Source organism: Macrobrachium rosenbergii, chromosome 3, assembly GCF_040412425.1.
Source record: "Macrobrachium rosenbergii isolate ZJJX-2024 chromosome 3, ASM4041242v1, whole genome shotgun sequence".
Lineage (NCBI taxonomy): Eukaryota > Metazoa > Arthropoda > Malacostraca > Decapoda > Palaemonidae > Macrobrachium > Macrobrachium rosenbergii.
In genome coordinates, this window is record NC_089743.1 from 41,897,185 (window position 1) to 41,914,027 (window position 16,843).

Consider the following 16,843-nt stretch of genomic DNA (forward strand, 5'->3'; position numbering starts at 1 on the left):
GTGGGAGGCGGCACCGAGTTGCATTAGAGATAGTAGTTTACGGACACAGGTTTGCATTACAGATTGTCACGGACATAGAGTTGCATTATGGACAGTACGTTACAGACACAAGGTTGCATCATAGGTACAGAGTTGTGCCTTGCGTTGTGGACAGTACGCCACAGGCACAGGGGTGCGTTATGCACAATACGTTACAGGCACAGGGTTGTAGTATGGACAGTATGTTACAGGCACAGGGACAGTAAGATACAGAAACAGGGTTGCATTACAGACATTACATCACAGATACAGGGTTGCACTACAGATAAATACAACGACTTTACCTCAGTCATAGAATGTGCCGTTAAAACTAACGGATGTATATATATATACATATATATATATATATATATATATATATATATATATATATATATATATATATATATATATGTATATATGTATGTATATATATATATATATATATATATATAAAAAAACAGAGCTGCATTACCTTTCAAAATATATCATAATCCATCCTAATTACTTCAGTAAGAATAATAATCTTGCCATGTTCAGCACGTCACTCAAATATCTGTAATTCCAATGTCGCAAGAGTCATTACAGATTCTACGAGTTGAAATCATATCAGGTAATCGTATCACGCTCGCACACAAATACGGAGAGAGAGAGAGAGAGAGAGAGAGAGAGAGAGAGAGAGAGAGAGAGAGAGAGAGAGAGAGAGAGGTTTTAATGCGAACTCGTATATATAAAAACTTACAGTTGTCAATGAAAGTGATTATGAAATTGACGAAAGAGTCGGATTACTCAAATGTTTCTCCGCTATACTTTGAAGATAATACTTTATCAAACTATCAAAATATCAAACAGTCAAACTACCAAACAATCAAAATATCAAACAATCCCAGGTAAAAGAAAAGTGAAAATTCTAGTCTGGATTAATTTCATGTCTTCGGGTAACTTAATAGCGTAAAATTCCCTCGTGCAATTCTTATCAGTATCATTAATGATGTCGCTGTATTTCTTTCTGTTTCAATAAAGTATCCATGGTGAGGTTCATTAATGGCTAATATCATGTGTTACAAAATGTATCATTTAGTATCATTTCGATGATAAAAACACATAAATATCTATATATATATATATATATATATATATATATATATATATATATACATATATATATATACATATATTTATATATATATATATATATATTATATATATATATATATATATATATATATATATATATATATATATATAGATAGATAGATAGATAGAGAGAGAGAGAGAGAGAGAGAGAGAGAGAGAGGTATCTGTAACAGTAATACTTTCCATGGAAATGTCATAAAATTACTACGCATTTCCACATGCACATGCAAAAACATTCGGCGCAGGTTGCCGAATATTAGATGAACTCTGTTGTATGCCACACTTCAATGCTTCCTTTTGCTCGCGTCAAACAGCACTATTTTTCATGTGTAATTCATCGATCATTTGACCTCGAATCTCTCTAGAGTTCCCATTCAACTATTTCGCAATAGCTATATTATACTGTAAGCTGGTCATATGGCCTAGGATTTGGCGACTGCTGACCTACTCTTGGGTCATGGGATCCACCTGAGCTTTCACTTGAAGACAGATGATTTTGGAAAAGCGTCGACTTTTCTTCAGTTTTTTCAAAGATTCGGTGTCTTTGGGGCGTCTAATTTTGACTTGTGGACACACAGGGACCTGGTGCCTGTAGACTATGATATATAGATTTAGACTAGAAGGAACTTATAGTTTCGAACTGGTGCCTGTAGACTATACATGCTGTTCCTTTTAAAGGAAAGTTATAACAGGAACCCACTGTAGATTATAGCTTGTAGACTATAGACTATAGACTAACAGGAACTTATAGTTTTGAATTGGTGCCTGTAGACTGTATATGCTGCTTGTTTTAAAGAAAAATTATAACGGGAACCCACTGTAGACAATAGCCTGTAGACTGTAGACTATACATTAGCAGAAACCAAGAGTTTCGAACTGGTACCTGTAGACTATATCTGCTGCTTATTTTAAATGAAAATTATAAAAGGAACCTATATTTTCGAAGGACATCAACACCTTCCACACGTCTGAAGTTTACGCAACGGGGTCCTTTACCTGTAGGAGAACTTTGAAAGGAACTCACCTGTGGGGAGGGAGAGAGAGAGGGGGGGGGGAAGTCCTTACCTGTAGGAGAACTTTATAAGGAACCAACCAACGGGAGGGAGAGAAGGAGAGAGAGAGGGAGGGGGAAAGGGAGAGGGTTTTGGTAACACCCGAGTCGTTCATTACGTAAAACACCCATCGTTCCTGCGTCAGGAGTTGTTCAAAGTCCACACCTTCGGTTATGGAAGCACAGACCATTTTCATTCGAGGGACGCCTCCGGCGAGGTTAAGACTTCTCGGGCATTCAGTGTCCTTTGTCAAAACAAGACGATTAATGCCTACGAAGCGTTTGAATATGAATAGAAGGCCCATATGTACCCGCTCTTTCCGCAATTGGAACCGCAAAAAGTTCAAGCGAAGATGCAACGCATTACTACCCTAAAACGATTCGCCTTGTATTTTAATCATTTACTTACATCCGTGTCTATCTATCTGTTTATTAATTTGTTCATTGCTTTTTCTTTTCTAGTAACTGAACTCTTCTTTCTGTATTTCTCATTACCTTCTGTTACTTCATTCAAATGAACACCATATTCTTTGGAAGCTTGAATTTCAAGTCAGTGGCCCTTTGGTGGGCTTGTTCCATTTGAATAGGGTTCACCTTCTGAATAATAATAATAATAATAATAATAATAATAATAATAATAATAATAATAATAATAATAATAATAATAATAATAATAATAAACACACATATCCTTTGGAAGCTTGAATTTCAAGTCAGTGGCCCCTTTGGTGGGCATGTTCCATATGAATAGGGTTCATCTATTGAATAATAATAATAATAATAATAATAATAATAATAATAATAATAATAATAATAATAATAATAATAATAATAATGAACACCATATTCTTTGGAAGCTTCAATTTCAAGTCAATGGCCCTTTTGGTGAGCTTGTTCCATATGAATAGAGTTCGTCTGCTAAAAAATAACAATAATAATTAATTGTCTCTTCAAAGTTTCAAAGCTTATTATTCCCAAGGTTACAGTATAGTTACATCTGTAACGTTTTCCTGAAGATTAGTTATATATATATATATATATATATATATATATATATATATATATATATATATATATAATATATTAACCTTATGGAAATGATCGCTTATAAAGAGCCTGTAGAAAAGTATACTTGTAAACACGAGAAGTCTTATTACATATTAAAAAACTATGAAAAAAGATCAGTGCAAGTAGAATGAAATTAGACATACCTAATTCTCTTTCCGTTCAACAATATTGTGGAGCAAAATTTTCAACAAGGACTCATTGCAAAAATATAATAAAAAAACACTAAATTTTCCTTTATTTGAGGTTATACAATTTTAGAGGAGTGAATGATATGCTAAATTTGATTCCGGGTAATTCTGTCATTTATATTCAAAATAACTGACTGCGTTGTACCACTGATGTGATTCCCTGGCCTTCAGAAAAGGCTTGAAGGTATCAACCGGGACTACAAAAGGAATGAAAGATTATAAGGGCCTTGAATATTGCTTATGAGAACGTTTTAAATGTGTGTTGGTAGCACTGACACCTTGGGAGTAAAACTATATGTCTTACATAATGAATTATAAACGGAAATAAAGAGTAAAAAAGTATTTAAATATCATGAGAGACGTGAAGGAAGGTACTCAGAAAATTAGGGAATTATAACATGTCAACCATAAGTGAGCTTACATACAGCAAGGTACTAAGCACAGGACTTATTTCAGAAAACATAAGCAGAATGTCTATGCAAATAAACTTAAATTGTACTTTCATTTGCAACTTTATTTTGCAAGTAGACTGGAGCTGTTAGGATGAAGACAAAGACTGTTAGGATATACAGATAAAGGAGCCGTTTCTAAGGCAAATCCCTGCTAATACTACTACTATTATACAGACAAAGGAGCTGTTTCAAAGAGAAATCCCTGTTACTACTACTACTACTACTACTACTACTACTACTACTACTACTACTACTGCTGCTGCTGCTGCTGCTGCTGCTGCTGCTACTACTACTACTACTACAGAGACGAAGGAGCTGTTTATGAAGGCATATGCTTACTACTACCGTTAATATTACCATTATACAAAGATAAAAGAGCCGTTTTAAAGGCAAATCCCTGCTACTACTACTACTAATACAGACAGACGAACGCCTGTTCTTCCATTCACAAGATCAACAAAGAAAGAGAAAACTTTTGAAAAGTCACCAAGAAACCTTGATCCCATTTTATCTAAGTCAACTTTCAAACGAAAATATTGACTGAGATGTTTATCTCTCTTCTTTCCATCTCGTCCTCTCGTGGGTACTTGAGAGATTATGAGAGATAGGAAGAAGCAGCAGATAAGCTCACTCTTCTTTAGTCTTTGATCGGCCTTGTGAAAGATTTTAGTTCTTGATCAGGAATTATTCTGAAGGAGCACTTACCTTCGTCAAGGCAGGGTAAGTTAAACAGCTTCAAGTTTTTTTGAGCCTGCATGAGACAGAATGTAACCAGTCGCCGCCCTGGGGGGCAAAAGAGGAATGCAAGTCTAGGAGGCTTTAACAGGGCAGTTTCTGAGTATAACTTTTTCTGCTTTAACTGGATATAACGGATCAAGTTGCCAAGTTCAAGAGACAAAAACATACTATTCAAAAGGGATTATAAACGTGGTGGCTATAATTACAACTTTTTTCTGTTATAATCTTCTTTCCTTTAGTGGAAAACCAAGGGAAAGCAAGGGTGAAAATCAAGTAGTAAAAGCAGAGTGAAAGCTATGACCTGTTATTTTTTTTTCAGGTTTACGAACGTTCGTTGTCGAAAAAAAACTGTACAGATTTTTCTGACGAAATTACAGTTGTGTGTGTGTGTGTGTGTGTGTGTGTGTGTGTGTTCGCGTGGCACTCCTACAATACGTCTTTCACATTCACATAAAATCTTTCGTAATCATGGAAATATCTCTCTGGAAACTGCAAAATTCTTTGGAAGAAGCAATCACTGTCTTCTTACTTATTCCAATTCATGTCATCCAGTCGTTCCAATATTCTACTTAAATCCCATTCAAACCTTTTACGAAAAGTTCTTTAAAAAAGGATGTTGCGTACACCTAAAATCCATTTACAAGCTGGAGGATGCAACGATTCAGTGACAATGATTATTTTAAAAACAGTTTTTGTTGAAAACAATTTAATTCATCTCTCAGATTGCTTCCCTTCTCTGAGAATTGTATTATCGGGTAAGCAAAGATTGTAGGTTACTATTTGAAGGTCAGTCTAATTACTGTGGCTTTCAGATATCTCTGGACCTTGGAATAGAAAGCAGTATCATCTGCTGGTAAATTACAATTGTGTCACTATCGTTCAAGAGCTGATATCTTGCTTCACAATTATGATTTGTCACAAACTAAGTGTGTGTGTGTCATATATGTCTCGAGCGACTGAACAAATATGGTGACGTTAATTTTGAGTTATTATAAATATTTATGAGGATTTCAGAATATATATATATATATATATATATATATATATATATATATATATATATATATATATATATATATATAAACAAATCACCCTATGGCAAATGTTTTCAAAATAGCCCTTTTGTTCCATCTGAATCCGGTAATAATATTCTTTACCCTTCACATCTGCAAAGTACTGTAAACATCCTCCAAGGCCGGGAAATCCACCATTCTGAAAAAAAAGTCCCATCTCCCCAAAGCCCAAGTTCTCATCTTTCCCAAAACTGACTCACTTCCTGCCAGTAAATAGGAACCCCCCTGATCCAGATTTCGTAAAAATCCACGAAGGGGATTCAGAGTTATCAGACAAAAATCACTACAAATGTCTATTCCTTTGTATTCTACAGATGTCGCCTTCCCTGATCACACTGACGTTTTTGGCGGTCCTTCTTCAGGAAGGGGTGCTAGGGGCTGTCCCCCCTGGCCCAGGAGGGACGAGCCCCCTCTGTGGGGCTGACGAATTTGCTGCCGCCCTCAGGGAGATCTCTGAGGCTATAACCAGCACGTCGAGAACCTGTAGCAGAGGTAATAAGTAGGCAGATATTCGTCAGAGTTTTCTGGACTGTAGAGAATGCACTTTCACGGATACACAGTGATCGGTGCTACTTTGGCTTGCTATCTACGCTTCACCTACTCCGAGGTGCTAGTACTAAACACTGTACGGTAAATGTAAAGCAGACATCCGCACGAAGATATTGTTTATTAATATAATTTGTCGACCACACAATATAGAAATGGGTGTGCATAATACTTTGATCCCCGAGGGGCCAGTACTAAAACACGGCGTCCTAACATAGAGCATCAGTCACTGGAGTGGCGATCTCCCTGCCAAGCATGTGACCTCGGACGGCCATATTGAAAGGTCTCGGTCCAGCTCATAGTACTATACTTTATTACTGTTATTATTTTTACTGTTATTATTTTTATCTTTTTTACTATTATTATTATCTTATTATTATTACTATTAATACTGTTTTTACTATTGTTCTACTATTAAGATAATAATAATAGCAAAAAAGATAAAAATAACATTAAAAATAATATATATATATATATATATTATTTTTACTGTTATTATTTTTATCTGTTTTACTACTATATGATATTATTATTATTATTATTATTATTATTATTATTATTATTATTATTATTATTACTTGACCTAATTTCACAGAGAAAAATTACCTTACAAAAACAGGTTGGCCTAAGCACTCCAACCATTGTGGTCAAGTCCTAAGCATCTGCTCTTGGATCTAAGCAGTGTCTAGCATAAATGGTTCCTGTAAATTGCAGGACTTTCTTTGCATATAGTCACTAAACACTAACTAAACAGTAATGTACAATCATTAAACACTAACACTCACTATATACTTACACTCACTAAACACTCACACTTACTATACTGTACACTCACACTCACTAAACACTCACACTTTCTATACACTCACTCTCAATAACACTAAACACTCACTAGGCACGCACTATACACTAAACACGCATAAAACACTTAATACTCACTGTACCCCAAACACTCAGATAACATTCGCTAAACACTCACTCAATCCTGAACACTCATTAAATACTAAACACACACTAAGCATTCACTAAGCACTCACTACACACTAAAGATTCACTAAGTACTCACTATACACTAAACACTCACTAAACATTCACTAAACACTCACTATACACTAAACACTCACTAAACCCTAAATACTAATTAAACACTAAACACTCGCTAAATCCTAAATGCTCACTAAGCCCCTAAACACTCATTAAACGCTAAACAGTCAATGCACATTCATTAATCACTCATTAAAGACTCACTAAACACTTACACACTAAACATTCACGAAACACTAACAGTCACAAGATATTCACTAAACACTCACTAAACATTCACTAAACACTAACATTCACTAAATACTTACTAAACATTCACTAAACACTAACATTCACTAAACCCTGAAGACTCACTAAACATTCACTGAATACTTACACACTAAACATTCACTTAATACTTACATGCTAAACAGTAACATTCACTGAGCCCTAAACACTCACTAAACACACTAAACATTCACTAAACCCTAAACATTCACTGAATGCATACACACTAAACATTCACTAACACTAACATTCACAAAACATTCACTAAACCTGAACACTCACTAGGCATTCACTGAATACTTACACAGTAATCATTCACTGAATACTTACACATTAAACATTCACTAAACACATTCACTGAATACTTACACAGTCATCATTCACTGAATACTTACACATTAAACATTCACTAAACACTAACATGCACTAAACCTTCACTAAACCCTAAACTCACTAAACACTTACGCACTAAACATTCACTAAACCCTAAAAACTCACTAAAAATTCACTGAATTCTTACACAATAAACATTCACTAAACCCTAAACACTCACTAAACATTCACTGAATACTTACACACTTAACATTCACAAAACATTCACTAAACCCTAAACACTTACTAAACATTCACTGAATACTTACACAATAAAAATTCACTAACATTCACAAAACATTCACTAAACCCTAAACACTCACTAAACATTCACCGACTACTTACACACTAAACATTCATTAACATTCACAAAACATTCACTAAACCCTAAAATAAACATTCAACTTACTCATAAACATTCACTAAACACTTACTCACTAAACCCTAAACATTTGCTAAACACTTACTCTTTAAACATATTGATTAAAAAAATTCACCATTGCACTAAGCCCATGTTCAATTTGCCAGTTACCAGACCTTTAAAGATGGCTGCAAGGCTCTGCAGTGCTGCCCTGGTGGAAGACCACCGAACTACGTACTACTGGTATAGAGATCGCAACTCCAGACATTTACCCTCTATGCGTCCTAAGGAGTTTCTGCCATGTTTAATACAGTGGCGTTCCTGAGGGGCGGGCGGGCGGCGGGGGGGCCTGTTTGAAATCGCCCCCCAGGTCCCAAAGTGAGGAGGGGCTCCAAAATGCAAAATTTATGAAATAAAATTTCTGACATTTTCATTTACAAGTTTAAAATGATCCCAAATTGCTCATATTCTAAAAATTTTCCTGGGGCTTATCCCACAACCCCTTGCTTCCTGCTCACCCCATAAGAGGGGCCCAAATGGACTCTGCCCTCAAAAATGTCTAGGAACACCCTGGTTTAATCACTGGGGCGACGCGTAGGTAACAAGCCGAAATAGCACCCAGTAATCTGTAGTTCCAGAAATGACTTAGTTACTGTCAGTTACCTCAGTCAGAAAATGATGACTATGAGTTATTCTGGACTGTGGGAAAACAGTTCAGTTTCACTATACATAGTTACGGAGCTAATCAACACATGAGTACGCGTTTCACAGAAATAAATTTCTGACTCACATCGGGATCGACCCAGGTTGGCCTATCTCTCTGGAAAAGGTGCTGACTTGCGTTGGTCAATTGGCAGTGCCCTTGCCTTTCACTTGAGAGACCTGGGTTCGATCCCAATGTAAGTCAGAGATTTATATGTAGTTATGTACAGAGTACCAGAAACGATTTAGTTACTGATGGTGTCTGTTAGAAAATGACTAGTTAAATCGACTCCCGATATTAGCTAAATCATTCACACAAACCACATTTTAGAATCTTGCATTATTTTTTTTCCATTTGGTAATATTCTTGAAACAAGTATGAGTACTTATTATATGTATACATTTTTTTTATATACTTGCAGAATACAACCGCATATGTCTGTGTGATGGTACTTGCCAGATAATTTTCGTTTATTATTCCAAACCTCTCATTCATGACGTGATTTTAGCTTCAAAATAGAAATCTCTCTCTCTCTCTCTCTCTCTCTCTCTCTCTCTCTCACACACACATCTCTCACACACACACATACATACACACACTCATTTTTCTTATTAAACATGTGAGCATTTAGGCAAAATAATTTCTGATACTATTTTACCCTAAGTTTCCTCTAATTCCCAAAATAATTTCTTTAGCTTTTATTTCTTTTTTGTCTCGTCAATAGCAATAACTTTTAATATTAATTTCTCTGTTTGTTTACACATTGACGGTGCTGCCTTCTGCCCGATTTTATCCTCAATACATTTCACAACCACATATAATGGCTTTAGTTTCAACCAGTACCGACTTTCAGAATCAAGTTTAATATAGTTCTGATTGATCACGTTAAAAATCAGGCAGAGAACGATAATATCCATCGAAAATAAGCAACAACAATAACAAGTAAAAAATGCACCGAAGTTTCTTCAGCGCAATCGAGTTTTCTGCACAGCCGCTACTGCGTATAATCAAGGCCACCGAAAATAGATCTAACTTTCAGGGGTCTCGGTATAATGCTGGTGGTGGCCTGTTCTATATCGTTGCCAGATGCACGATTATGGCTAACTTTAACTTTAAATAAAATAAAAACTACTGAGGCTAGAGGGCTGCAATTTGGTATGTTTGATGATTGGAGGGTGGATGATCAATATTCCAATTTGCAACCTTCTAGCCTCAGTAGTTTTTAAGATCTTAGGGCGGACGGACAGACAAAGCCTGCACAATAGTTTTCTTTTACAGAAAACTAAAAATGGGGGTCACTTCATCACAGCTTAACCTCCTGTAACTATAAACCTAATTTACGTGAGCCTAGTCGTAGATTAGTCACAGCCTTGTGCTAAACACCTACACTCCACTTTGAAATATTTAGTAATAGATATGGCGACGTTTGTTAGCAAGCCAAAATGATCCTACCAATATCTAGATAACTTTATTTGTATGACAAACGTCACGCAACAAAATCTGTTGCAGCTGACGACATAAAAAAAGGAAAACAAAATAGATTTATGTCTGTCATTATGGGCAACTTATGAAACGGTATACAACATTTCTTTCATTCAGCGCTTAAGAAAGGTATCCTGTTAAAATAGAAGTGAAACAGATCCCTGGAAATCGAGCATTCGTGCGAAGGAACTATATTCTAGGGTCAAGCTATAAGCTCCATGAATTTCCCCTCATGAAAACTTCTCTCTCTTCAACAGGAGGACCCAGAGAGAAGAGCGTGTTCGGTGTTGAGACCGAACTGATAACGCAGACACTCCGGCAGAACAGTGACGTGAGTGTCTGAAAGTTCTGTATATCTATTTGTCTGGATTATTATTATTATTATTATTATTATTCAGAAGATAAACCCCTATCTATAAGGACTAAACTTACAGGGGCCATTCACTTAAAATCCAATCTTCCAAAGAATATGGTGTTCAATTGAAAGAAGTTACAGAAGATAATAGGAATCACAGGGAAAAGAGATCAGTTATTATAAAACAAAAGGAGACAAATTAATAAATCAATAAACAAACAGATCAAAATAAGAATGAACTCGTAAAATACCGAGTGAACTGTGTTTACCAGCGTTTTGGATAAGCTCATTGAAAGACCAAGGCACCATCCCCTCTTGGTTCTTTTTTGAACATTTCCTGGGATTAATGGAAAATGTTATCTAAAGAAACTCATGTCTAACAAATGGTAAAACAGTTGTCCCATAAAGTTTCATTCCGTTTTGCTTATCTAGGCCTATCCACCATTTCCCAGGCAGTTTCGTCCTTACTGGCCCAGACGGAGAGCTTGAAGTTAGCCATGACCTCCGTGGCGGAGGTGCAGAGTGCCCAGCAACAGATGGTTGCCGCCCTGAGGTCAGAGCTGGAGTCGGAGAAGATGGGCAAGAGGAACCTGAGACGCACCGTGCATGACCTCAGGTCAGAGCTGCACACGGTCAAGGAGGAGAGCAAGGTGAGGGGCTTAACTGGAGATAATAGCTTCTCGAAAGAGATTTTTAACTATCAGCATCATTACAGGAAGTACGAAGTGGTCCTTTGCCTTTTAACATTATTTTAGGGCGTCGTGGGTGGGGTTTTAACCTCTGATGAGCCCTTCAGGATGTGTGAAGATGTTCCTTAACTCCCCAGCATCATTTGTCACTCAGTTCACATCTCAAACGTTTCTGTCACTGAAAATGAGTCAGGTAAGAAACTGACTCTTTAAGTTCCCATTCAAATAACAGGTTGCTAATGGTACTACCAGAAATTATCTTTCATGTAAGTGACATTACTTAAACATTACGAACGAATACGCTGTACTTAAAATCTTCACTAATGACTCCTCTTCTTTAACTTTGAGTTCTCGAGAAGTAACCCTTTCTTAGGAAAGATTCGCTGTATCAATAACTTGAATCTAGGTTTGTAGCCCTTGAAGCCAGGTAAAATAGGTCAAAAATTAAAATTGAAAAATTTTAAACGCTATCGGCCTACGGTAACCTAGTCGCCCAATTCCCTCTCAACTTTCCCTCATAAAACTGGAATTTTTTTATCTTCTTTTCAGGCCTGGAGAGAGCACCTAGGTCGGCTGGAAAGTGAAATCAAAGCTGGCCTTCAGAAATCAGAATTGGCCGCTCAGGAGGCGACCATCGAAGTCAAGAGTACTGGAGAAAGAGTCAACAGTTTAGGTAGACATCAAAGCATATTTTTCTGTCGGTCTAATTTCTATTTTTTTTTTCTTTTTTTTTAGTAAATCTTAGAGTTAAGTGCCACTCAGGTCTGTTCTCGAAATCTTTGAAGCAAAATAACAGAAAAAGGGGCTGGTATGAACAAAAACCATCAGTTTTAGCATAAGACCCGTTTTTATCCGATCATGTCAATAAGCATTTAACAGAATTCCCATTCTAGGTCTATATTTGAAAGTTTTATCGTCGATATCTCCTCCACCTCTTCTTCTTCTTCATCTCCTTCTTACAGGAGAAGTCATCCGCCAAGTCCAAGGGAGCCTACAAGGCCTAGAGAAGACGGTCAGTAGGCATACCTCAAATCTTATCGCCCTGAGAAAGGCCAAAGGAAAGGGCGCCCGTCCCTCTGAAAAAACAGACAGATCGGAAGAAACCTCAGTAGACAGTTCGTTAGAACGACCAGGTACGTGTAGGCCTACTTATTACGTATGTAGCATTAGTACTAGTGAAGGAAAAGTTATGTCGCTCTTGCTTTTAACCAAAGGAAATATTTTTACTAGGAAAAAGGACAAATATTTTACTACTGTTTTCTAGTGTTGAACTCTGAGAAGTGCACAAAATAAAACCTTTGCACATACCAGTTCTTACAAGCCAGGACCTTTCACTTAAGCCTTGACGTCATCGTAGTCAAGCTGCCACAAACCAATTGAGAACTTCTAGATCCTCATTTCGTGAAGAAATATAACCAGCATATATATTCTAACACCCCCCCCCAATTTTATATGGTCTATTAAAAACATTCCATGATATGAAAGCAGCAAGTGCAGCTCTGTTTTTCTTCTCTCAGATGAAAACCTGCATTGTCCGCATCCCTATACGCGGATAGGCCTAGGCTGCTTCACCGTCCACAGCACCCAGCGCTACACGTGGGAACGGGCTAGACAGCACTGCGAGTGAGATACTATGTTGTTCTTCTAAATAGATTTGGCTCTGATTTCACTGATTCCTTTCAGCAATTTTCTTTAGATAATGTGTCTTCATTAGGTCTCAATGATGTATATTCAGAAACTGACGTCAGAATGCCATCTAGCCAACACCTCTTGCATTAGCATGTAATGTGAATCCCATTTGTCAACAAAATTTCTCTAACCTTCCTTTCTTTAAGTTACCTCTATCCCGCAGAATTCAATATGTTAAAAGCTGTCATATTATGAGAATTCCGTCTTTCACTAATATTTCAATATGCATCATCAATCAGTTTTAATAAATTTATGTAATACTGATCCAAGTCACCATGGAGAGAGCAAAAATATGTTATTCTTCTTCTTTCAGGGAATTCAACGGAGATCTTGCCAACCCTTATGACCTCTATGACATAGTTCTCTTCTTGGACGAGACCTTCCCAGGTGAGTGAATAATTGCTCTGTCTTTGACAACATTAACTATTTCTGGATAACAAATCCCTAAGCACAACTTTTTTATTTCTGGAATGCGAAGTCTGTACAGGTAAATCAATTAAGAAATTAACTGTATATTGTAAAAATAAGAAATCCTCTTTTTGCTTTCCGAAAACGTAGTACTTTTGACAGTTGAAGAAATACATTTCTAAGGGGGCAATGAAAAATTGGTTATTACTTACTAGATATCCTTGTGACAATTTTTTCAAACTGTCTAAAGCCATCGTAGACCCTTGATTAATAATGTCTAATGTTTATCCTTACCTCTAAAAAGAAAGGCATTGCTATAAGAATCGATTAATTTATGAAAATTAGGCCAAAAACCAAGCACTATGGGCACTTTCAGCCATTCAGTGCTTAAGACTGTAAAAACAGAGTTGGAGTGGTCAGACAGCAAGATAGAAGAAAGGAAACAGGAATGGGGTGAGGTAAAAGGGTAAAAACCAGGTATTTGACTAAGGAACCCCTTTTTAAAAGCCCATATTGTTCCCTCCCCATAACAAGACCTCACTTCAGCCACTGGTCTCCGGGGCATTGCATATGAAGCCCAAATTTTCCTCTCTCTCAGAATCTGTGTATTCGACCTCAGGGAGTTGGGGCTTCTGGGTCGGAGCCACTCTCAAGGATGACAAGAAGTGGTACTGGGTATCTGGGGTGCCCGTCGAGGTCCAGGTCGATTTCTGGGGTCGAGGAGAACCGGGGGATCCCCTGGAGAACGACGAGAGGTGCCTGTTCTTGCACAGTTGGTGGAGGTTCCGCGCCGGTGCCGATTCCTGTGACTCCCAGAAATATTTCATATGCGAGCAGAAATCTACTCCGTCTAATTAATGTCCCTTGGAAATATAGACTCTAATAAACAATGGTCACGGATTTTATTGACATATTTCCTTTCTTAGGAAGGTGAGGGCCCACCGGAATATTTACTACTGTATTAAAAATGATTTTAATAGGACTCAACAAAATGGTTTATCTTTTCATCATTATTTCACTTAATCGTCAGCCTGTGGAATTCTATTTGGCTTCTGCTATTAGGGCTAAGACCTATTATTTTTCGTTCCCCGTTCATTGTCAACATTCTTTTATCATAGTTGGGCTTATCACACTGAGTCAACTTATTTGCATGAAGCAACTTAATTGACATGAGTATAAACGCATCATGTATATCTTAACCTTTATCCAACCTTCACAATTTAAACAAAATTGTAAAAATAACACAGTACTGTACTGCACCAAATCAAATACATTTTTATAAGTAGTTAGTAGTAAGTAGCAATGTAGACATATTTCTAGTTCTGAAGGGAATCTCACAGTTTAACAGGCATAGCTCGATATAATCTGCTACATACAAGAAAACGCTCAAGAGCTTGGATTACATTTAATTGCCCTTATATCATAGCAAAATGTGAAAATGCTGCCAATAAAAAAGCTATATTCTGGAGTAGGATGGGAAGAGAAATACATGAAGCTTTAAAACGTTAGCGAATGGTTTGCACCATTTTCTAGTGAGCGTAAAAGTAATACATGATCTCTGAATCTGCCTGAGAGAGATTTGTCTACAGATTTCCCTTGAAATCGTATTTATAAGAAATACGTTGTAGTTTATGTCGGGAAAGTGGAATAGTAGGTTAACTGGTGATCAAAACATATCAGGGCATGGGATAATGCTGGTTCACGTGATTTGTGTTCCAGTATAAACTACAAATTAACAGAATGATAAACATTCGAACTAGATTCAGCAGTCAGTATCGAAATAATTCTTGTATAACTTTCCCATGTCAGTCATTTACCAGAACCAAGAAAGTTACCCTTCATGTAAACAATCACCATCAGCAAGGTAAAACCATGGTAAAACCCTCGTGTAAGTTATTGAAATGTTACTGCCTTTTCCTTTTTTGCTATTCTATTATTATCTATACGGTGTGTTATGTTCTGCTAAGTTTAATCGCATTTGTACTATATTTTCTGGATCTACCGGCAAAAGACCGAAATGTTCATGTGGTATTAAATTATATATCTTTTAAAATCAAGTTCAAGAGAAAGACTCTCAAAGGCTCGTAACATTGAAAAATACATGGTTAAAATGTATTTCGGCATTTCCTTTTTACTATATCTTGTTATAAATACGGTGTGCTATGTTTTATTAAGTTTATTTGCTTTTGTATCATATTTTCTAGAGCTACTGACAAAAGACCGAAATGTTTATGTGGTATCAACTGAGATATCTTTTAAAATCCAGTTCAAAGGCTCGCAACATTAAAAAAATGTATTGTTAAAAATGTATTTCGCTGTTTCCTGTTTATTATTTTATACTGTTAAATATTCGGTGTGTTATATTTTATTGCGTTTCATCATTATTGTACAATACGTTCATACTTTTATATTTATTATTTCAAATACCCTTTGCATGATGTCATCTCCTGAATATTTCTGTATTTTCAAGGTATGTTTTCTTGTTCTTCTTCTTGAAAAGTACCGTAAACAAAACAAGTATAGATAAAATGATTTTCCTGTCAAGGTGATAAATGTCCCTAAAACAAAAGAGCAATAACAAGAGATAAATAACCTTTAAAGCGTTTTATGTCACTTTGAATATTCCAGTATTATTATTTATCAATTGGATTCCTGGAATTGTAGTATCTATATCGCAAGTGACCTTACTCAGCGTTTCATCACAAATTACGGTGTAATTCGTCTGTTTTCGAAACATTTCCGTAATTGTGTGGACATTTAAGCACGAAATCTTCGTTATCAAGACACAAATGGTTAAGTATAAGTTTTGTGTCAACGTATAACCTTCCTAAGCTTTCGAAACATCGTGTGTAGGCCTAATCGTTAATTCTGCCCTACGGTAGGCTAGACTTGAAAAGGCTGAAATAGCCTACAACAGTTTAGCCTTTTGAGCCAGAAATGTCCATTTTTAAGTTGAAATAACTATTCCCAAACTCGTATTACAATGTCATTGGTGTAACAGGAAGACAAATTAAATCCTTGAACGAGAAAGGTAGCCCAGTTTACGCAAGAACACTTAAGCTAGGCTTAGGGCACCAGCCTAGGCCTATGTAGCCCAGGATCGGCTTGTGGTTTGTCTTTCTTCAAGTCTTTGGTCTTGTGTGAAGTCCCAGCAACAGTTACTTTAAACTGTAGCCTATTTTAAGAGTTAAAAATAGGTAGG

General features: G+C 36.5%; 2 protein-coding genes across 7 annotated transcripts in view; both read left to right on the forward strand.

Annotated features, from left to right (window-relative positions):
* The first annotated feature begins 4,499 nt into the window (after positions 1-4,499).
* On the forward strand, positions 4,500-14,533 carry LOC136854588 (oxidized low-density lipoprotein receptor 1-like). 4 transcript variants are annotated; one of them, XM_067131000.1, is made up of 9 exons: positions 4,500-4,634; positions 6,040-6,217; positions 10,755-10,831; positions 11,308-11,505; positions 12,094-12,217; positions 12,507-12,677; positions 13,062-13,167; positions 13,547-13,620; positions 14,240-14,533. In XM_067131000.1, the coding sequence occupies exons 2-9, from the start codon at positions 6,040-6,042 to the stop codon at positions 14,497-14,499; spliced, it is 1,188 nt and encodes a 395-aa protein (XP_066987101.1). In that variant the 5' UTR covers positions 4,500-4,634; the 3' UTR covers positions 14,500-14,533. The 4 variants fall into 4 exon arrangements, with proteins under 4 accessions (XP_066987101.1, XP_066987122.1, XP_066987112.1 ...); XM_067131021.1 differs by having other exon boundaries at positions 14,261-14,533; XM_067131011.1 differs by having other exon boundaries at positions 10,758-10,831.
* Positions 14,534-16,153: 1,620 nt separating this feature from the next.
* Positions 16,154-16,843, forward strand: part of LOC136854594 (uncharacterized) — a 56,523-nt gene continuing 55,833 nt past the window's right edge. For 2 of the 3 annotated variants that reach the window (XM_067131040.1, XM_067131092.1), the window contains exon 1: positions 16,154-16,433. The gene's annotated coding sequence lies outside the window, so the exon portion shown is untranslated. Of the gene's footprint in view, positions 16,520-16,843 lie in introns of all 3 variants that reach the window. The other variant, XM_067131050.1, reaches the window with a different exon arrangement.

Bases quoted from the DNA above. Each gene is read 5' to 3' on its own strand.
- LOC136854588 (XM_067131000.1), top strand. From the start codon at position 6,040: ATGTCGCCTTCCCTGATCACACTGACGTTTTTGGCGGTCCTTCTTCAG. The intron at 6,218-10,754 runs GTAATAAGTAGG...CTCTCTCTTCAA, and splicing joins GTCGAGAACCTGTAGCAGAG to CAGGAGGACCCAGAGAGAAG. The intron at 11,506-12,093 runs GTGAGGGGCTTA...TCTTCTTTTCAG, and splicing joins CGGTCAAGGAGGAGAGCAAG to GCCTGGAGAGAGCACCTAGG.